This window comes from Siphateles boraxobius, unplaced genomic scaffold (assembly GCF_051911475.1).
Source record: "Siphateles boraxobius isolate OS27281-9 unplaced genomic scaffold, OSU_SipBor_1 22, whole genome shotgun sequence".
In the NCBI taxonomy this organism is placed as follows: domain Eukaryota; kingdom Metazoa; phylum Chordata; class Actinopteri; order Cypriniformes; family Leuciscidae; genus Siphateles; species Siphateles boraxobius.
In genome coordinates this window covers 33,377,828-33,400,928 of record NW_027508833.1, presented here as the reverse complement: position 1 = coordinate 33,400,928, position 23,101 = coordinate 33,377,828, and the positions used below count along the sequence as shown (strand labels likewise).

At 37.0% G+C, this 23,101-nt stretch overlaps 1 protein-coding gene across 2 annotated transcripts in view; it reads right to left on the bottom strand.

Annotated features, from left to right (window-relative positions):
* Window positions 1–155: 155 nt before the first annotated feature.
* strn3 (striatin, calmodulin binding protein 3) overlaps window positions 156–23,101 on the bottom strand; it is a 32,268-nt gene continuing 9,322 nt past the window's right edge. Inside the window, exons 2-16 of one of the 2 annotated variants that reach the window (XM_077239773.1) lie at window positions 17,807–17,910; window positions 17,222–17,295; window positions 16,998–17,079; window positions 16,669–16,845; window positions 16,426–16,564; window positions 16,172–16,313; window positions 8,000–8,136; window positions 7,464–7,639; window positions 6,203–6,250; window positions 3,884–4,005; window positions 3,606–3,773; window positions 3,382–3,522; window positions 3,133–3,240; window positions 2,415–2,501; window positions 156–2,057 (exon numbers count right to left, since the gene is read on the bottom strand). In XM_077239773.1, coding sequence (XP_077095888.1) covers window positions 1,888–2,057; window positions 2,415–2,501; window positions 3,133–3,240; window positions 3,382–3,522; window positions 3,606–3,773; window positions 3,884–4,005; window positions 6,203–6,250; window positions 7,464–7,639; window positions 8,000–8,136; window positions 16,172–16,313; window positions 16,426–16,564; window positions 16,669–16,845; window positions 16,998–17,079; window positions 17,222–17,295; window positions 17,807–17,910 — 1,875 coding nt within the window. In that variant the 3' untranslated portion in view covers window positions 156–1,887. The remainder of the gene's footprint in view (window positions 2,058–2,414; window positions 2,502–3,132; window positions 3,241–3,381; window positions 3,523–3,605; window positions 3,774–3,883; window positions 4,006–6,202; window positions 6,251–7,463; window positions 7,640–7,999; window positions 8,137–16,171; window positions 16,314–16,425; window positions 16,565–16,668; window positions 16,846–16,997; window positions 17,080–17,221; window positions 17,296–17,806; window positions 17,911–23,101) is intronic. The other variant, XM_077239774.1, reaches the window with a different exon arrangement.

Below are 23,101 nucleotides of genomic sequence, written 5' to 3'. Positions count from 1 at the left end.
TTATGTAGCAGAAGGTGTGTGTTAAATCTTAGTCTCTCACACGCTTTATTAAAATCGTGAATCTTGGCAATCATTATTCGTCATCGTCATCATCAATGACCCGTCAATCAAATACAGTGTTAACGCACAGCTGCATTAATTATCGAGACAAGGGGTATGTTGCATATACAGATACACCATTTAATATTTATTATAGACATTTTATATACATAACTTTTCAACAGTTGTTTTGCTATGTGGTACAATCTTTAAAATCTGTTGATTCGTAGTAAATCAAAAACCTTACAAAACTCATCAAAACTCTTCAAACTGATCGGAACTTTTGGAAGACTAGAAAAAATACTTTATTGTAGTATTAATCATGCATTACACAAACAAAAGGTCTTTTGTTACACCATAAACTGCATTGTTTTCTTTAAAATCGAACAGATTGGGGAAGAACGACCAAACCAAAAAATTTGTATAAATGCAAGCTATTCCACTCCCAAAAAAAGTTAAATGGTGTCATCTTTTACTCATCCTTGTGTCTTTTCAAACACATTTGACGTTTTCTTTTGCGGAACAACAGGCGCTATATGGACGTTTTAGTGATCATCGATTTATGAGGGGGAGGGGGGAAATGACAACACAGAGACATTTCTCAAAATAGCTTTTATGTCCACAGAAGAAACAAAGTCATACAGGTTTGTAAAGACATGAGGGTGAGATGATGACATTGTTTTTTTTTCTAGGGTGAATTATCCCTTTAACTTTGAAAATGTTTCTCTCCTGATTTGAAAAAAGTTTTGAGGTGAATTTAAACCCAGGTTCCCGCCAACTAAGAAACTGCATGTTGAAAAGGATTTTGTATTAACCTATATCCGTTAAACTCCTATCGGATTACCTGTTCTGTTTGGTTAGCAACAGCCCAATCTTTTACTTACCATCAAAGGATAAGACTATCCACACAAACTGAAAATAAATAAGCCAAAAACGTTCGGATCTCTAACCTGTGATACTTAAACTCATTTTACAGTAAGGTGTACAGAAACATCACATAGTGACAGGATGCTGCAGTTTATTTGTAGATTCCTAAAAGCTCTCGGGGCACCAGGCGCTGTGCCCCTACTAGCGTACAGTCTCTCCGTTATGCGATGATAAAACAACGTTAAAGCAATGTAGTTTGCGTAAAGAGAGCACTCATCCAGGGCTTCCATCCCGAGACACAAGACCTTCATGAAGGACCACCGCGTAAAATGGAGGGCTTGAGTGAGATTATAGTCCCTTTAAAAAATGTGATTTTCAGCGGTTTTATGACAGTCTTTATTTATATAAAATTGATTATAAAAACTATACTTTTTTACACAAAAAAAATTAGACAAACGCTAAAGGTATGAAGGTTGACCGAGTTTAACTGTATTTGTTTGCACGCTACATTAGGGTGAGGAGGGCGACTGAGATTAGGGTCTGGTTTATGGCTCGGCAGGGCGGGACTCAGTTCCCCGGATGATGGTTGGTGACAATCTACTGATGGATGAACATGATAACCACTCCATGGTCACTGAAACATACCTACAGGACACATTATCAGCTCAGTTCAAAACCAGTCGATAGGCTACAAACACTGGTTTCACTCCAGCTTTGACTTACAGTAAATTAGTTACTTTTTTTCTTTTTTTGAGGAAACAAAAAGAAGATTAAAACTGATTTGAGCACTCCACACTGGCATCGCAAAAAACGGCACGTCCCCCTCTTGGCACCTGGTATTTTGTGTATGGTGTGAGTCTGACAGCAAAGGTGGAAGCCACTTTCAATGTAGTGTGAGAAATGCTACTCTTGTTACACAAGGCAGTGAAGCAGTCCTTTCTTTCACTCGGTCTTTACGTATGTGTAAATTCAGACGTGCTTTTATACAAACACTTTGGCCAGGGCATCGGCTCCAGCACTTCCTATGTATGCCTTAGATGGGTGGAAGGCAACGTCGTATATGGCCTCGTCTGACTTTTTCCTGTGAGCGGTAACCTCCTGTACACACGTCTTACTGTCCAGGTTCCACAAGCGGATGGAACTATCGTGACCTGTGTTAGATGAAGAAGAGGCATTAAGTTTATCCTTAAAGAGATAGTTCAGCACAATACTTAAATTGTGTCATTTTTGCTAGACCTCCATAACTAGTGTTCTTTCATATAATGAAAGTTTCATCGTATGGAAAAGAATGTCCAGCTTGGACATTCTGCTAAAGATCTCCTTGTGACAAGGACTTGCAATGATGTGAGCGTGAGCTATATCTTCAAGAGTGACAAAATATTACCAACAAATATTATTATGTAGAAGACTAACTGTATAACTTACATAAATGGTAAAGTAGAATGAAATGTGAGCAAGTACAAGGGCAGCGTTGAAACAGTGAGCTGAAGAAGAAAAAAAACACTTACTTCCTGACATCAAGTAGATGCCATTTGGATCTATAGCCAGACTAGTAACAGCATCCAAGTGAGCCACCATTGCATGGATAGCTTTACCTTAAAAAGACAGACAGAAGGAAGGTGATGAATAACAGATAGATTTTTAAATAACTAAATAAACAAAATAAGAACATAAAAAAGCACATGGTTGCATAATTTATTAATATAATAATAGTATCAAAAATAATTCAGACACATATTTAAGGTAAGAATTTTTTAATCAAAGATATTAATATTTAAATTTTTGCCAAGATGCAATAAATTGATAAAAAGTCTATAATATTACAAAAGCTTTCTATTTCAAATAAATGCTGTTCTTTTGAACATTCTATTTAAAGAATCCCGAAAAAAATGGATCATGGTTTCCACAAAAATATTAATCAATACTGTTTTTAACTGATAATATTATCTATTGGAAATGTAATAGGAAATGTTCCTTGAGCACCAAATCAGCATATGACATGTAACACTGAAGACTGGAAGAATGATGCTGAAAATTCAGCTTTGCCATCACAGGAATAAGTTACATATTAAATTAATAAGTGAAATTGAAAAATGTAATCTTTTGATTTATAATAACTTTTCACTGTATTTTTGATCAAATAATGCAGCCTTGCTGAGAACCCAAAATTTGAACAGTAGTGTACGTATTAGTGTATTTGACAATAATACAAGACAACACACTGACCTGATTTATTATCAAAGAATTTGATGTGTCTATCCTCGTGAGCGGTGACTGTGATTGGCAGGGTGGGGTGGGTGACTACTTTATTAATGTGATTCCCAAAAGGAATAGCTACAACAAAGCAGAAGAAAGTAAACACCACAAATCCAATTCTCACACTTAATTAATTGAATGACTGAACTATATATAAACATTATATCATATCTACACAAGTGTACTCTGTTTTGTTAAGAACATATGTGAAGAATGTACCACTCTCTCCCTGTGCGGCGAATACCATGACGGGCTGTGATGTCTCCAGATCATAAACGACAGCATCTCCCGTGTTATAGGACGCCACCATATGAGCTGGATCACACCCATTAAAATCAATCGACGTGGGAACGCCATGATCTGAAAGACAGGAAACGAAGAAAATTTGTTGCTAACCCTTCAATCAATTATTGAACGCCACATAGAAGACGCATTGCGCTCACCTCTGTCAGAGTTAAAGGTGCTAAGACATGGGGACTTCTCCTGAGGGTTCCACAGCTTGATCGTCCCATCGGCTGAACAGGAGAGCAGCCGGTTTTGGATTCCACTGTAAGCCAATCCCCACACTCCGTCACTGTGACCCAACAACGTGCCAGCCAACACGCTGGGCTCTGAGTGAAAACAGAGTACATATCTCAGCCACACATAAAGATACTGGCGATCAGGCAGGTTTCTTGATTTTAAGTTCTATCAAAAGAAAACCGTGGTTTTATCTTCTCACCATATGTGTCATAAGGGTCTACATTAGAGCTGGGGATGTTCCACCACTGTATTGTTGAATCGATTCCACCACTAAAACACTGCTCACCACTCGAGGTCACAGCCAATGAGAGCACAGGGCCACTGCAGAAACAGAAACAACAGGTTCAGAGGATTTGAGATCTAATGGGTGGATTCAGCGGTTTACATCATTGTTGATACAAAAAGTGATTAGATACACTTAAAATTGTAAAAATGTCAATGGTTGTCAAGGCAAAAACATCAAACCATGTGGTATTTTAGTAATATTTATTTTTAATATTAAGGGGGAGATACAAAACCATTAAGAGCATTTAATATACATAGGCGTAATACAGCCTATTCCGCACTCAAGCGCACAAATAAAGCTTGCTGCAAAGCACTGGCAAAAGGAATGATTATGAATGCGTCGGAATAAATTGCAAGGACACATTTTAATTATTTATTAATAAACTAGTGTTTTCTGAGTCAGTATCAGCTGCAAAGATGCTGACTCAAAGTGTACCTTTGAATTGGTTTGTTTAAAAGTTCAAGCTTTCAACAGATATATTTCTTATGCCTGTAAGGCAAATAGCCAACACACTGTGTTTCGGTTAATTTTTCAGACGCACTCCAGTTCACGGAGACCGAGGCAGAAAGCGCATCTGTTTGTTTTCTTTATTTTACAGAAGCACAGCGTTTTGTTGTCATTGTGAGTTTACACAAAAACTTGGATATGCGCCTAATAATAGCACACATTTATCAGGTCAACGTTAGAGCGAGCGGCCATGTAAAGTTGCTACTACTTGCCTTTTAAATGATAAGCCATATTTGAGGTTGATGGATGACAGGCAAACATTTTTTGACTTTCTGCTCGACATACTGTAATTATCACAAGGACCAGCCGTTAACGATCTTTCCTTTACGGACTGCAACTTTTTTTCTGTGACTAACCGACTAATACAATTTTGGTCGACTAAGCTTCTTCTTGTCGACTAATGTTTGTCGACAATTAGGGGGCAGCCCTAGATCATTATGTCCATTTTTATAAACTTGGGTTTATATTCCTGCCCTGATCAGCTATAGGTGCTGATATTGTGATTTGAAAACTTCCTAGACCTAGAGCAACAACAGGGAAGACCACACAAGCTCACAAGGACAGGACAGAGATCTCAGAGTGTAAATTTCATTCACCCTCACTTGAAACACTCACTATCCAGTTCCAAACGATAACAAAGACTGAGGAGACAATTGTAAAGAAGAGCTTCATGACATGGGTCAAACTGTGAAATGGAGGTGCAGTAAGCGATTTCTGAGAAAAGTTGTTGAAAGCGTATACACTCATGATGGGGAAGTAGGGAGAGTGAGTAAGAGGGAAATTTTTAGAAAGACTGTAGTACGAGAGATGGCTTAGATACATTACAAAAGAGAAAAGGTCAGAGGAATGTCAAAAAGAAGGGTAATAATCAGACAAGAGCTTTAGGACCTGCGTTAATATTCAAACGCTGGAGTGACTTAAACGGGAAGGCCTGGAAAATGACGAGGTTGCGTTGTTTCTGTACCATACGTGAGTAAGATTGATTTTACTGTGCTTCACAAAACCAAGATATGCTGTTGTTGTAATGCTATATTAACAGAACAGTTTTGAGTGTCATTGTTTGTCTGGAGGTGGTGTGCTGCTGGTGACTAAAAATAGACACTTGCTTGTATAAACTCTTGTGTATTGGCTGTGATTGCTTTGGTTGAAGTTTCTCAGAAGTCACTTAGTGCATCTTTTTTTAAGGTGCACTCAGTCATTTTTTGTATACATCCCATTACCAGCCCTGTCATCCAACTTACCAACTACTACTATTATTAACCATAATGAGGACAAATGCAGGGACTTCAAGCACTCACTCAACCGCTGAGAACAGACTGATCATAGTGTAATGCAGCAGCCAGCTGTGTTCCACCAACAACACATGAAAAATCATTGGGACTGAATCCAAAAATGTCCTTTTTATTGATTTGGTGGTACGACAGCAAAACACACACAAATGTCAGAAACGAACAAGTATCCACACCAGTAGGTGTCAGTATAGAGTAGAAGAGCACTGGGACAAATAAGGGCAGGAGAAATGTAAACCAAATCGTAATGAATGCACCTTTGAATAACTAACTTCACTATGCTCATGTTGTGGAGAATTAGTAATGAATTACGCCACCATCTCATGAATGGGCTTGGCAAAGGTCAGGGGAACAGTAAAAAAATAAAGAATCATCCATACTAATCACAAATCTTTGACCCTATAATTGAAGTCAATATAATCAAATCAATACTTACACATGCCCTCTAAATGTGTATATGGGCTCCACATCAAAAGAGGCACTTCTGCAAAGCAAGATAAAACTTTGTTTAGCGGTTTGTTCGGAACATTAATGTGAAAAACACAACATGATAAAATCGACGTGCTCCTTGATGAATCCTTTTTAAGATCAAAACCCCCGACAGGATGATGAGGAGGCCACAGAGCCGTGTAAAAAAATCACCATAATGAGCATGCACGTTATTGTTATCATAGGCACTTCAAAATACTGTGAACAATTATTTATTACCAACAGATTTTTAGAATACTTTTTCATCAACCGGATAAAATGTACAATAAGTGTGTGTGCTGCGTCAGAGACGTGCGCATTCTGATGTAAACAACACCAACATGCATGAGCAGCATAGCGGAAAGAGTGAAGGAGACATGCTGAATGAAAAAGCTCATTCACTCTCTCCATCAGCAGATGGCACTGACGGAACAGTCGAAATGCAGCAGATACACCAATAACCCCGGCGTAAACAAAGCTGCAGCGCTACTTTCGGTTTCTGAACAGTATTTAAAGGTTTCAAACAGCCATTCAAATATTTGTATTCTCAATGGTGTTGATCACAACACCAAATATTTAAATAAAGACTTGAACATTTTTACATTTTTATATGGACTTACAACATGCCCTAGATATAGATCGAAAACGTTCTGATTCTTTATTATTGTTTGGTAACAATTTACAATAAGGTTCATTAGTTAATATTAGTTAAATTGACAATGAAAAATACTTCTAATGCATTTCATTAATCTTAGTTAATGTTAGTTTCAACATTTAATTATACATGATTAAAATCAAAACCTGAGCTAACATGAACTAACAATTAGCAGTTGTATTTTTTTAAACTAACGTTATCAAAGAATTATTACTTTGAAGAACTTAAGTTAAAAAATACACTTCTGTAACAAATGTCGCTATTGCTTATTGTTAATGTTAGGTAATGCATTAACTAACCTTAATAAGACCTTATTTTAAATTGTTATCTATTGGTCTTTATAATTCTTTTGCATCTATTTGAAACATTTGTTTACTTTATATTTTGTGTATTGTTTTATTGTAGTTCTTTCTGTTATAAGAAAAAAAGTTTTTACTTTTTTTGCAACTTATTTTTAATACCGCGATAATACCGTGATAAAAGCTTCAGCAATTATCGCAACATGAAAATGTTATACTGTCACATGCTAATCCCAGGATATCTCTTTCCTTGAAAAGCCACAGTGAGAACTTACTTTTTGGCAGGAACGGTCTTCTGGAGGTTCCACAGTTTGAGGGTGTGGTCTTCTGAGACTGTGACCAACACCGGTTCCACAGGATGGAAGGCCAGGGCCCGCACTCCATCAAAGTGGCTTCGCAGGGTATATTTGGGATTCCATGTCTTCCTGAATGCATCCTTATTGGCTGGCAACTAAAAATAGAGGGTGGGGGAGGGGCCGTTGCAGAGGCATTTTAACAACTGTGAAATGAAACCTGGAAATTGCAGGTCGACTGACTGCAAGGCATTAGGATAGTTGTCCTATTTGAGCACACAGCAAACCACACCAGCGTGGACAAGTAACCTTTATCCAGAATGAAACTAATATAGTACATGACATTTGAGTAAACATGACGGGCTGTTTTTATATAACTGTTAACTGACGGTTAACACAATACAGACAGCATTTAAAAATTGAGCAGGGAAAAGACCTTGGCTTTTTTTTTTTTAAAGTAGAGGCTATTATTTATTAATGCCAGAATAAAGTAGAGGAGCAGTCTGTGTCATACTTACATCGTAGTTGTATTCAGCCTCGTCATTGGACACAGTCAGATCTGCGAGGTCTCCCAGGCCCAGCACACTTTCCAACATGTCATCAGAGCCCATGATAAAGGACTTGCCCCCACCAGGTGTGAATGGCAGAGGCTCAGCTAAGAATAGGAAAGAGAAGGGCCCAGTAAACAAGGTGCCACACCTTGGAGTAAAAAAAAAGCAGGGCTTAAGCTATAGACTGTTTTACAAACATAGACCAGCAGGTCAACACCAGAACAACTTTGTGGTGTTATAACCCAAAATTAAACAAAGTAGAGTGAATAATACGGGTTGGATCAATGTAAATTTTAGCTTTAATTTGCCACCAGCCTCTGGTACCTCAGGAGGGTATTTCCGAAAAGCAGGCTATGAGACATACTGGGTATGTTACGAATAAGTAAATGGATAACCGCAATATTTGGTTTCAAAAACTGAGGTAAGTTTCAGGGTAAACAAGTAGGTAGCCAAATAAACATTCTCTTCTTTGCAACACACACAACACACACGCACACACGCACACACGCACACACGCACACACGCGCACGCACGCACGCACGCACGCACACACACACACACACACACACACACACACACACACACACACACACACACACACACACACACGGTAGATCTGCATTCAAAAGGTTTTTTTATGTAACAGGATATTTTCGATACTGTATTTCTATAAAAGAAATACATCTCACCTTGCAACAAATATGGATGCAAAATGACTAAACTTATAAAGCCATAATGTCTTAGCAAGCACAGACTGATTTTAGTGCAATCAAGCTTTCTTTTTTAATTTATACATTTTGCATTAAACAAAGAACTCTTATTCACAGTAATATATATATTTTTTCATTTCATATTATACTGTGTGTATATATATATATATATATGCATACATAGTGCATTTTTGATTTATACAGGGCTCAAAAATAAAAAAAATTAAGGTTTCCTACAGTCTGTCTAATTATTATCACCAGTCCAACCACAAAAGAACAATTTTCTTATTACAATTCATTATATTAGTCAGAAATAATAAAAAATAATAATGTACCACATTTATGGTAATAAAAAGTCTTCATTTAAGGGTGACACACATACTTATACTTCTTTACCAAAAATACATGTCCTATTTATGGTTACATTTACATAATCTTTAGTTAAGAAGTGGGTCAGAATAGACAGAAGAGAGTAAGACAGAAAGAGGCAGAGAGAAAGAAAGCAGAAGGGTGTGGGACGGATGTAATGGGCTGATGTGTTTGACCCAGCTGGCTCTGGTCTGAGCAGTGAGAGAATCTCTTGTGTTGGAAGCTGTCAGGAATGCTGATGCAGCAACAGGCCTAATTCAGAATCCACCGCAGGGCCAGTGTGTGCCACAAAGCACATACAAAAGACACGCATGCACATGTTCACCCAAAAAAATTAAGTATTTATAATTTATTTTGTGAATAAAAAAAATAAAAAATAAAATAAATATAAAACTACATGCAGTGTTTCAGACCAGCTCATCTCCATATATTAAAGGGTCACTCCACCCATTTGCATTAAGCTTTCCATTGTTAGAAACACAGTTATACTATTGAATGGTCGTGCTACACTCTCTCATTTTCACCTGAGACGAGAGAAATCCTCTATTTACCTTTTTCACTTCCTCCTACAATGACGCAAAAATCGTCATTTTACGTCATTGTAGGAGGAAGTGTAAGACAGGGGGATTTCTGTAAAGACTACAAGCACTAGATCTCACCCTTTCAAACCCGCCTATAGGGGGCTGGACCTATTACGCTAACAGACCAATCACAGATCAGTGCCAGTGCGTTTGATTTCACCGGCAGAAACTTTTTGAAAATATGGATGAAGGTACTGAATACGCAGACGGATGCATTATGGAGGATTGGGATTACACATAGTGTCAGCCATCTTTTTTGGAAGGTAAGCTAGCAGACTCTTGTTCTGTGGAGAAAGCTGAGTAGTAATTTTAGGGGTTACCGTCCTCTTTTTCCCAGACATGTCCGGCCGTCAATGTCCGGGATTCAGCTTTTGCTTTCTGCGGTCGCCATTCATTGTTTACATGCACAGCTTTTGTTTCAATCTAACTGAATTCATTCTGATTGGTGAATCTGAATGTAGTGTTTACATGAACGCTAAATAAGTGATCGGTTGATGTGCGTTTTAACATTGCTAAGAAAATTCCCGCCCCTCCGTGAGAGATACGAGACCGGTGCGACTCACAGGCTCATCAGTAATCACGTCACCGGCCTCGCGTCGTTCTCCACACGGCCTTCACTCGTCCTGCTCGCCACAGTAAACATGATGAATGGCGACTGTAGAACGCAAAAGCCGAATCCCGGACATTTTGGGCGATCTCGAAACACATTTTCGGGCAGACTCACGGAGACTCACTAGTAGCCTAGACTTAACTTCTTTAACTACTGCGCTCTGTTACCGGTAGGCGTGGCCTCCTAGGGCAGCGAAGCAAGTGCATTCTGGGAGTTGTTGTCTTTCATCCACATAAGCCAAAAATACATTTTCTGTCTTTTCTCAGTCTAGAAAGCTCCAAATTCAAAAATAATTTCACTTTTCTTCTACATATATTACCCATTTTAAATACACATTCATCTTTCCAGAGGTGGAGTTACCCTTTAAAAGTGGATGGTGATTTTTACTAATGAAGTACCATCTCTTATGCTCTACATTTCTAGTCTTCTGGACCCATATTAGGGCTGTGTGATTCATTGTTTGGTTTTGGCTTCCAATGATTATCAAAACAAGTTAATCAAGGTAAAACGATTATTGTGCTGTTGCAGTATTCTGTCCAGTGCACCTTCCTTTCCTTCACAGTGGTGCACTTTTGCTCCTCTCTAAATATCCAAACTTAACATCCAAATCAGCCAGAAAAGTGAGTATTGTAAAATGCAGTCTATTGTTTCTAAACTGTGGGACGTGTTTGATATTAAAGAGGTCCTATAATGCACTTTTCACAGTGTAAATGAAGTCTTCTATGTCCCTAGAGTGTGTAAGTGAAGTTAGCTCAAAATACCCCACAGATATTTATCATTTTTTGAGGGTGAGCAGAAACACATCGTTTTTGTGTGTCCCTTTAAATGCAAATGTGCTGCTGCTCCCGGCACAGGGGGTGGAGCTTCAAGAGCTGGTGTGGGTTAGCAGCCTTTTATGTTCAAACAGGAGTCGGACAAAGGGGTTAACTATTTCCTAGTCATTGATTAGCATATCTGTCACGATAATCTATAAATCACCACTAAACCTACTTTTAATGACGCTATAAGCTCCACCCAAACACCGGTGTTAGACTGCTGGCCTGGTGCTGCTGTCCTCAGACTGCTGTGACGTATGGTTCTGCGGATTCTGGTGGTTATTATTGTAGCCTAATGGCCCGGGGCCAGAGTAAAAGTCACTCTAGACAGTTGACGCAACTGTCACTTGCCTGATCTGTCCAGTGCTGCATCACGAAAGTTTATCATTTGCATGTGTTTTTAAGCTTTGCCAATTTAAGCATCCAAGTGCATGAAGATGCAAAAGAGAATTTAATTTAATAGTGTGAGAAGTTTTGTGCACGCACACATCCAAAGTTTCTCAGACAGCATGCAAATGCTGAATTGATATCTCTTTCAGTCTTCTTGCACTTTAATGGACATAGAAGAAAAAATAAAAATAAATCAGCATATAAAGTGAGTGTCTCTCTCAAAATTTTGACTAAACTGCCCAATTCATTACGATTAGTTTTATGATCAGAAATGGTGAGAGAACATTGTGCATGGGACGTTTTTCGTTTTCAGCCGACAAAGTTTAAATCCTGTCTGGCTAGCGTGCCCCATAATGTTTATGCATTAGTCAGTAGGTGGAGAGCAGGCGGTCTTTTGTGGCTGTTTGAATGCATTTGAACACATGAGTGTTCACACCACGAAAGCTATCCGTAGAATGCATTTTAGACTACCTTTGAAAGTGGTCGAAAGTGTACACCTGTATTTAGCGTCGTCCACTTGTGATCTGATCGACCAAAATGCATCTTAATACCAGGTGTAAACAGGGCCTTTATGTCTGTTTTGGATTCTTTCAGTATAAATCACTATTCACTTTCACTGTATGGAAATTCTGCCTAACATCACTATCAGTGTTAATTTTGTCAGCAAATTTTGATTTAGTTTTAGTCTTAGTCTTTTGACTAAAATGCCATTTAGTTTTAGTCATATTTTAGTCATCTGAATTGTTTTAGTTTTAGTCTAGTTTTAGTCGACGAAAAACAATAACATTTTAGTCGACTAAATCTACAGTAGATTTAGTCGACTAAAATATAATGGGTTTAGTTCAACTGTAATGCATTAATTTAGAATTTCTCTAAAATTTCCAAACCCATATACTCCCGGAGAAAACATCTATTAACCTATTAATATGAATGATTTTTAAGTTTGAACATGCAATACAGATACAGATTTAACAGCTGTTACTTAAAAAATATCTTAAAATGAAATAAAACCACTTTTCCTAAAGTACAACACAGTCTTCTTTACAATGAATGATATATTCATTCCTTATAACTACTTACACATAATTCTTTATTCTTTCAAGCAGACATATTTATTTGTATGTATTAAATATAATTAATCCTTATTAAAGCTATTAACAAACAGTGAATGCTTTTCTCTTTTTCTTTTGTTGCTTGATCAAAATTAAGGACACGGACCGCATTAGGTTTATTGCCACTGTCACTTTAAGACGTCGGATCATGTCCAATGACATGCGGATAGACATAACCAGCATAGTTTACATGAATACTCTCCAAAAAGGACATTTAGACATACTGTTGTGTATTTCTCCATTCAGACACGAAAGAGAGCTCAATTCAGTAGCCTACTCGCGCGCTGTAGGTGTATTGTGCATGACTGCACGCTTCGGGTTAGGTGTGTGCGCAAAGAAAACCGCACCGAATAGAGCTCTTTTTTGCATCGTCACTCTTATTCAGAGATCTATATGTCTGCTCTACTCATTCTCCCAGACGTTCAAATTTTTTAACGTTTTATGACCGCGGGGTAGATCACGTTACAGTAGCCTACAAATGTGCGCATCTACCACACACGCAGGACATCAGTTCTGACGGATCGCTTCCCAAATCGTCACTATCTAACATTTTCGTCTAGTTTTTATTCGTTGACGAAAATGTCAATAGATTTTCGTCATAGTCTTTGTCATTCAAAACTAGGTTTTATTTAGTTATCGTCTCGTTTTCGTCTGTGAAAAAATGTCGTTGACGAATAATTTTCGTCGTTATTTTCGTCAACGAAATTAACACTGATCGCTATCTGTTTCATGGGATAAAAAATAAAAAAACAGGGCTGGAACAACATGAGGGTGAGTAAATGACAACAAAATGTTCTTGTTTGGGTGAAGTAGTCCTTTAATTGCAGGCCTTATTTTAACCCTACACAATAACAGACCTGAGGTCATTATTCTATGGTGGATAATACCAGGAAGGTATTGGCACAATTTCACCTAAGTCAGTCTGGTCACTAGGAACCTACCACAAGTTTTGGGACATGAAAAATAAAAAAACCCTTAGGTGAATTACAGTAGGTCTAATATTTTTATTAAAAAAAAAAAAGAATTGTGTACTGTGCATACAGGGAGCTACTGGCACAATTTCACCTGTTGTAAGTCAGTCTGGTTAATAGGAACTACAACCTTTGTTCTGTTCTGAATAGTATGTATTCCAATTGTGACTAGTACCAAATATTAGATACTAGTAGTTATTCATTCGGTTCTATTACTTATGTTTAGATACTAGTATTTATTCAATAAATGCATTAGATATTAGTACCTATTAAATAGATACTAGAACTTAATCATTAGCTACTAGTACTTATTCAATAGATACTAGTAACTATTTATTAGATTCTAGTATTTATTCCAAATGTTACTAGTAAGATTTTTTATTTTACTAGTAAGATTTTTAATTGAACTCTAAAGTGGCCGTTCTGACTAGTCATAACATAAGACTAGTAAAAAAGCAGTTGTGACTAGTAAGATAAGAATAGTTACTAGTAACAATTACAAAAGATACTAGTGTCTAATAAATAGGTACTAGTATCTATTAAATAAGTACTAGTATCTAATTAATAAGTACCAGTATCTACTTAATAGGTACTACTATCTAATGAATAAGTACTAGTATCTAATAAATAGGTACTAGTAGCTAATGAATAAGTACTAGTAGCTAATGAATAAGTACTAGTATCTATTTAATAGGTACTATTTAATAACTAGTAGCATGAAAATAGAGACTAGTAGGTTTAAATGATTAAATGTTAAAACAGCGTTAGAAAGTTATGGCAATGGTGGCCTAATATGGGCAATTCAACGTACTGCATTCGAAAATACGATTCGTTGGAGGACCGGCTAAGTTTACATGCACAACTTTTGTTTCATTCGGACTGAATTCATTCCGATTGATGAATCTGAATGTAGTGAACGCTAAACGTGATTGGGTTGATGTGTGCGTTCAAATGGGAATAGATTTTTTGACATGCGCACATTGCACGAATATACAGATTTCCAGCTGTTTGCACATACTAACTATTCTCTTACATTGGTTCTTTATTTGTTTTATACAGCAGACTTAATGTTTAAAAAATGCCCAAAACCAGTCATCTGTGGATGAGAGTCTGAAACGAGTACTGGTGGGACGTTGTCCTGCTCCACTTTAGGGGTGCACGATATATCGACTCAATATCGTTATCGTGATATTATATCGAAAGTTTCGCGATAATTATTCGATATTTTAATAATTATCGAATTATTATATAATTATGAATTATGAATCGTCCCGTCCGACATGCACCTCTCGAAAAATACGCGCCGCTTGGTAGTGTTGCATTTCCCCCGACTCGTTTCCTGGTTCTCCTTCCCCATAAACAACATGAAATCAAGGAGAGGGTTAACTTTTCATGCTACAGATTTCCCAAAGTGGTCAGAAAGAACAGGGGAGACTCGATATGGTTCTAGAGTCGCTACTCGCTCCAAAGCTAATCGCCGTCACTCTCTCCGTTCTCCCACGCTCTACCGAGTCCCCACAGCCCCCCCCCCCCCCTGTTTTTTTTATTTATTTTTGTTGTTTCTAACATGTCCTGTTCTGTAGACTTGCTCTTTATTTATTGTTTTTTATACTGTAGTGTATATACATACAACCAGTGCCACATGTCCTGTTCTGTAGACATGCTCTTTATTTATTTATTTTATACTGTACAACCAATTAAACATGTCCTGTTCTGTAGACATGGTTATTATTTATTTATTCATGTTGTACCAGTCCAATATGACTGTCAGTCGAAATAAACTTGTAAGAAAACTTGTTTTATTTGTTATGAATCTATTTTGATGTGTTTTCCCATACCTTTTGTAATATTACATGTTTAAAAATATTGAAATTATCAGATATCGCAATATTCATTATCGATCTCACAATATCAGATTTTTTTTCAATATCGTGCACCCCTACTCCACTTCACTGACGCTGAGTGAGTGAAAGGATAATTATAGAATGACAGGACACTCATTTATATGACACTTTATTCAACAGGAAGAACAGCTCGTTCAGCGCGTCATACATCATTAAGCTATGTGCAGTCCTTTCAGCTTCGGGTTTCAATCTGACTCTCGATTGGATTAGAAAAGGAATAAACCACCAATCCAATCAAAATTTCATTCACATCGAGCTCATTAGGATCGATTAAGGTGTTTACATGAAGGCTTTTCAGTCCGATTGAGCCGTCAATGCGTTTACTGACGAATTATTTGGTTGCAAATAATGGTGTTGATATATTTTTTTAGACTGCTTACTCTATAGATCAATGGCAAGGAAAACTAACTAGAGAGCCTTCTAGTGGTCGGGAGCATTTCCACTGTGTTGTGGCTAATTTCTGGTGTGTTTTGGATTCATTTCGTTGTGGCTTAATTTCGTGGTGTTGTGAACTTATGTTTGCTTTTTAAATTTCGTTGTGTTGTGGACTACTGGATTATTCCGTATTATTCAATCATCACACTCAAATCTTTTAAGAATCTCAAGTGATGTTTTCATCATCACCTTATTTTCATCATGATTAATGATAAAAAAATCGACTATTTGAGTCATTTTACCCCACTCTGTGCCGTCTCCTGAACTCCGAGCCTCCCAGGCACCTTCTCCATCCTCTGCATTCACCAAGAAGTCAAACTCCTTCAGTGCCTCCTCTGTGTCGGGGTCATCCGGCAAGTCAGAAGCCAAACCTTCATTTCCTACCTGGAAAAGTAGTCAAGTTGTAGACTATATTACATAGACAATCTATACTGAGGAAGATTAGTTTGAGATCATTATATCATTCACGCCAATTACCACTAAAACGGTTGCACACCTTAATTTTGTGTTTTTTTATTCTGCGTTTATCGCTCCTGTCAGGCACATCCTCCATTATGTCACCCTCATCATATTCCTCTTCATCACTATCGTCAGCATTTTCTAAAAAATTAAATGTCTCCAGAACCTCTGGATTCCTGTTGAACCAAAAGCATCATGAGAAATGTTTTAATTGTTCTTTCAACTGTTTATATTAATCTTCCAGTTGAATTGGACCAAATATATCAAGAAAAATCTGTACCTTTTCATATCTTGTCCCTTTCTTTTGGCTGGAGACTCTCCTCCATTGAGAATTTGCTCTAGGTTCTTGGTTTCCACAGAACCGTTTTGCTCTGAGCCGGACAGCCCCAGTAACGACCGAACTCTCTGCGACCGGACGTCCAGTATTGTGTCCGTATAACCTACTTCCTGAAGATATCTTGAAAAGACAGATGTGTAAAGAGATTCAGAACACAGCTCAGACATTCAGGTGATAGAAATAGTCCATGAGCTTTCTTAGCAGGACTAATACTGTCCCACCCACAGAGGAAGTGTCACTCACAAAAACATAATGACTCAAGGCTAACTTACTGTCTGAGGAGTTGCCTGCCCTGTTTCCACGTTAACTGGCTGTTCTGGGGTATAGCAGAGACCTCTGTTTCTTTGGTATCTTCTTTAGGAAAAAAAACAAAACAAAAAACACATCAGTGAACCTTGAACGAAATCTCATTCACAGTACATTCAAAGATGTAGGGGAGGTACTTTTGAATGATAGTTTATATACACTTTTTCGAAAGTAGGTTGAATCCTCTTACCTGATTCAAAGCTAGGCATTTTTACTTCACCTTGATTTAGTTCTGTCCCATATTTTAATTTATGGTATTTTGCTCTGGTAATGGAAGAAATCATTTTTGTTAAAATACAAAAAAAATATATTTTTATGAATACATTTAAAAATGACATTACCTTTTTATCATTACATTTAAAAAGGATTAAGAAATAAAGAAATAATACATGAAAAATAATGGTAACACGTTTTAATAAGGTTTCATTAGTTAACATGATCTAATAATGAAACGCTCTTCTACAGCATTTATTAATATTTGTTCATGTTAATTTCAACATTTACTAATACATTATTAAAATCAAAAGTTGTATTTGTTAACATTAGTTGATGCACTGTAAAGTAACATGAATAGCCTAAACAAAGAACAGCTGGATTTTTATTATAGATTATAATAAGATTAAAGATACAGATTACAAATATATAAAAAAATGTATTGCACATGGTTAGTTCATGTTAGTTAAACTTAAAACATTAATGTTAACAAATGAAACGTTATTGTAAAGTGTTTTAAAAAACAAAAACGCAACGTAAGAAAAAAAAAACCATTACAAACCTTTCTTGCTTTAATGCATATTCTAACATTTTTATTCTTCTAACAAGGTCATTCTTTAAATTTTCTTGACCCTTTCTTTCTCCTTGGAGGAACGCTATCCGGGCCTGGAAAACAAAAGCAGGTCATGAAGACATGTGACAGGTTAAACCAGTGTTTATATATTTTAACTGAGTTGTCAGCTTGTGAATTGTATGTAATGAGAAAGAAAGACTTGTCCTTGAAATAAATAAAAAAATATATAAATATATAAATATATATATATATATATAGACTAATAAATAGTGATGTCCTGACTGACATCATACAAAAAGGAACATTTAGCAAAACATGTATTTGTGAGCGAATTATTTGAATAGTGCAGTTCTTTTCTGAAAACAATTGGCAAATCAGTCTGAATTCAATCCAGAACTATGTTGGATTGGATGTAAGATGCCCTGGGTAATCTCTGGTGATCTCTGGAACCCCCCCGCCGCCAAAAAAAAAAAAAAAACACAGATCTCTATATTTACTAAAGAGGAACCAACACAAGGCCACTGGCAGGCGACTGCCCAGAGGAACAGAGCTCTACAGAGTAGGTTAACATTAGCAAATGAGAGCAGCTGTGCAACTTGACCCCTGTTAAAGGCCAGGAAGTGAATGAGAGGAGGCAAAAGGGAGGGGGTATTTATAGACAACCAAAACCCTCAACCTTTCTGGAGAAAAAGAGATCTTGCAGGCTCTCATGACATCCTTGTTTGTTTGGCAGGTAAACTAGAGGAGGACATCCTGTGCAATTTTCATAGAAACAGGGAAGGTGAGGTGGGCTTGTCATTCGATGGTCAATAATTTCCTAAACTGCATGATGACAGAAAGAAACCTGGCATTTAATAAGGGCTGTTAAATTTCAGCCTGTCACACAGTAGAAATAAACGCAACAACAGACAGTCAGTGCATGTCACTAGTAAGTGATTTCTGCATGTCTCTGCATGTGAAAGAATGGCATGGTTTCGTCTGATACCCAAACTCGCATACAGTTGTGGTCAGAATTATTGCCACCACTGGTAAATATGATCAAAGATGGCTGTAAAAATAAATCTGCATTGTTTTTCTTGCTGCATTAGGGGGGGATGACATTATGAAATAAATGTTTTTCTCCAAAACATTTTGGTCATAATTATTGGCACCCTTTAAATAATTATTGCCTTTTTGCAACTTTTGCCAAGATAACAGCTCTGAGTTTCTCCTATGCCTGATGAGTTTGGAGAACAACTGACAAGAGATCAGAGACCATTCCTCCATACAGAATCTCTCCACATCCGTCAGATTCCCAGATCCATGTTGGTGCTTCTTCTCTTCAGTTCACTCCACTCATCTTCTAAAGGCTTCAGTTTAGGGGACTGGGATGGTCATGGCAGAAGCTTCATTTTGTGCTCAGTTACCCATTGTTGTATTGATTTTGATGTTTGTTTTGGACCATTGTCCTGATGGAAGATCCAACCACGGCCCATTATATGATTTCTAGCAGAGACTAGATGATACCATGTATCTGAACAAGAACTCAAGGACCTCCAGCAAACAAATTGGCCCACAACATATAAGATCCAGCAGTATATTTAACCGTAGGCATGGGGTACTTTTATCCCTGTTAGCACCAAACACATCTGATGGGTTTGCTGCCAAAAAGCCCTTTTTTAGTTTCATCTGACCATAGAACCTCATCCCTTTTAAAGTTCCAGTCGTGTCTGACAACTGAATATGCTGGAGTTTGTTTTTGGAGGAGCGAGGAAGATTTTTCTTGAAACCCTCCCAAACAACATGTGGTGATGTAGGGGTTGTTAGATTTTTTAAAGGCTTTTTGACCCCCGAGAATCAAGTAATCTCTGCAATTCTCCATCTGTGATCCTTGGAGAGTCTTTGGCCACTCAAACTTTCCTCCTCACCGTGCATTTAGACAATATAGACACACTTCCTCTTCCTGGCAGATTCATAACATCTTTAGTTGATTGGAACTTCCTAATTTTTTCCCTGATGGTGGAAAGCTATTTTCTTACAGCCACTTTCTATTTTGTGATGCTCATCAATCTTTTGATGCACATCAGAACTATATTATTTGGTTTTAATCATTGTGATGGATTAAGGGAATTCCATGTTTAGTCACCCTGGTGTGATAATTTTTTTTAATATTCATGAAAATATACTTCAGAGATATTTTACTCATAACAAATTCTAGGGGTACCAATAATTGTGGCTAACGTGTTTTGGTAAACATTTTTTTCATAATGTGATTTACCCCCCACTTTCAATTCTTTTACTTCAATGAAAGGTTTGAGTTTTGTGCAGTTTTTTTAATGAAAGATCAAAAAAATAAACAATGCAGATTTATTTTTACAGCCATCTTTGAACATATTTACCAGGGGTGCCAATAATTCTGACCACAACTGTATGTGACACTCATGGTGTTTTCAGCGCCTGTCGTCTCAATATATGAGGACCTGAACATCTTTAGAGCTGCTTTTTGAGAGTCACTTCACAAGTTTCCACTGTTTCATTTGAGAAAAACTACTGTCAAATACACAGGGATTAAAGTGAAAAAAATTCTTCTGACTGAAAATTTTTTTCAGGCCAAGTCATATTCCTTTAACTTTATTTAAATAGTCGAGACCAATATCGTTTTAAGGGGAGATGTTTTAAACCGCTTTAATATTGCCAGTTTGCATATTTTAAAAGCTATTTTAATCTATGAAAAAAAATTACTTAGCTTGACAAATAATCAACCATCTACATAACTTTTCAGTGCATGTTTTTATTTATCTTATAAGACCAAACAATGCTAAATTATATTAATATATAGTTTGTTTAATGGCAAATCGTTTTGGCTGAGGGCAAAGTGAAGTTTCATAACTTTATATATTTAGGCTATTTAACTTTAACTGTGTAGCCTATTAGAGAGCTGACTAATGTTTGACTGAATTGTTTGCTTTATTTCTCATTGTATAGCTTCTTATAGCCTACATATTAGGCTACTTATACTTTTATGGATATTATTGATAATTAAAACTGACATTTAACAAAAAGCAACAGGGTTGTGTAATGTTATATATTCTAAAATATATAAAATATTCTTTATATATTTTACTATGCATTCTCTTGTATGTGTACATGCATAATAAAATAAAATGATACAACCCTGTCTCTGTTTGTTAAGTTTGTCAGTTTTAATGATCAATAATGTTTCATATTTTTAAAATGAAAACAAAAAGAAGCAGGGTTGTGTTTTATATTGCGTGTTGTTATAAATATATGGAGTGAAGATAATCAATGTGCGTTATCTGAACCACATTTGTGTGGCCATATAGGCCTAATATGTTTATGATAATATGTTCATTTATAAATGAAAAGAGGTGTTTTGTATATATTTCGTTTTATTGTTGATGAAAAGAGGCAGAGTTGTATTTTATACCATATTTCATTTTATTGTTGACTAAAATATACATAAAGAGATAACCGGAGTAGCCAGAGCGAGATGAGTGACGAAACCAAGATCGGCGCGGATCCGTTTGCAGAATAACCGGACTCGCGTCCTCGGGAGTTCGTTCTCCCGAGCAGGGGCGGAGCGGGGGGGGTGGCTAATTGGGCTTAAGCCCCGAATGGTTTGTCAAAAGCCCCGAATCTTTTAGGTTTTTTAAAATAACTTCAACTTTGTTTAATTTCCTCTCAGAATTTCTGATGGAGCGGCAAAAAATTAAACAATGTGCGTGGTGGCGGACGGTAATGCATCGCGCATCACTCAGCTTGTTTGCCAACTGCCAAAAAAAACTAACGAAGAAGAATATAAATTAATCTTCTTCGCCGTTGTCATCAAGGGTTGGCCGCTTGCGGGCTGTTGTATGTTTAAACCGGCGTCGTAGCGAGCTTACTGGCTAACCGGCTGAAGTTATTATGGACATCATAAAGTTTTTTTATACGGAACACTAACAGTAAACCTCAGCGGCCGGAGAGAGATTCAGAAGCAGCGTCAGACGAACCGCGGACAAGTGTTACATGTGAATCTGCTGTTGTAGGCCTAACACTTGAGTTAAGTGATGACAACAATTCCAAGTACAGATGCATCAATATCGTCAATAAGTTATTTTTCCCCCCATACTTTAATTTAAAAAGTAAATCTTTAATATATTCTAGATTCATTACATAAAAAGTTAAATATTTCAAGCCTTTTATTGTTTTAATCATGATGATGGGCTTACAGCTCATGGAAATCAAAACTCCAGTACGCCTATCTCAAAATGTATTAGAATTTTAGAACAAAGAATTTTTTATACGACCTGACAAGATCTCTAATCAGCTAATCAACTCAAAACACCTGCAAAGGTTTCCTGAGAATTCAATCTGTCAGTTTTGTTCTGGTGGTGCAGCACAATGACCTTTTCCACAATATTACATTTTTTTGAGATGCGCCTGTAATAATGTAATAAACATATTAGTATTTACATAATTAAAGGAATTGTTACGGTGAACAGTGATAATGAATAAATGGTAGCAGCAGAGTATTGCTAATTAAATGAATATCACTGTCCACAATTGTATATGTAAGCTTTTTGGGCAACGCATCATTAATTTACTGTAACATATTGCACAATATCATCAATATTTAATGCAGCAATTCTGAACAAAAAGTATACATATTTAATAATAAGACACAGGTCTTTGGAACTTTTATTGCACACATGAGACTTAAATTATTCTCAGCGAGTTATGGTGGCGTTTTGGCCCCAGTCTAAAAGGGCTGCTATATAAGTTTTACACGCCACCAGATACCACTGTGTTTTACCTATTTAGGCAAACTTAAAAATAGTCTGATAATGGTTGCCTCTTTTTAGTTGCCAGGGGTGAAAATGAGTCATCCTTAACATTTTTGGTGTTTTGGATTCACTACAGCTGGAGAACAATTACATATAAAATAGGTTGTAGGCTCTACTCTGTGATTTTTTTTTTTTTTACTGAGTAGGCCTAACTATCATAATTTTCCCAGGTAGTGTATAGATTTTTAGGCTTTCTAATATCTCAAACAGCCTGAAAAATAGTGCATTTAGCTGATGTAAATGGGGAAAAAATCTCCAAGGGAGTATGCCCCTGCCTGGACCGCCCCTAGGTTTGGGCTAAGCCCCGAATGTTTACATCGTCTGGCTCCGCCCCTGCTCCCGAGTCGAACTTGCCAAGTCCGAACTATCAAGGACGCAAGTCCGAGGTTTGCGTAGCCTATTGGTATTGAGAAACGGCCAATATTGACCCGCGTTCTGTTTTCTATCATGCGCCGTG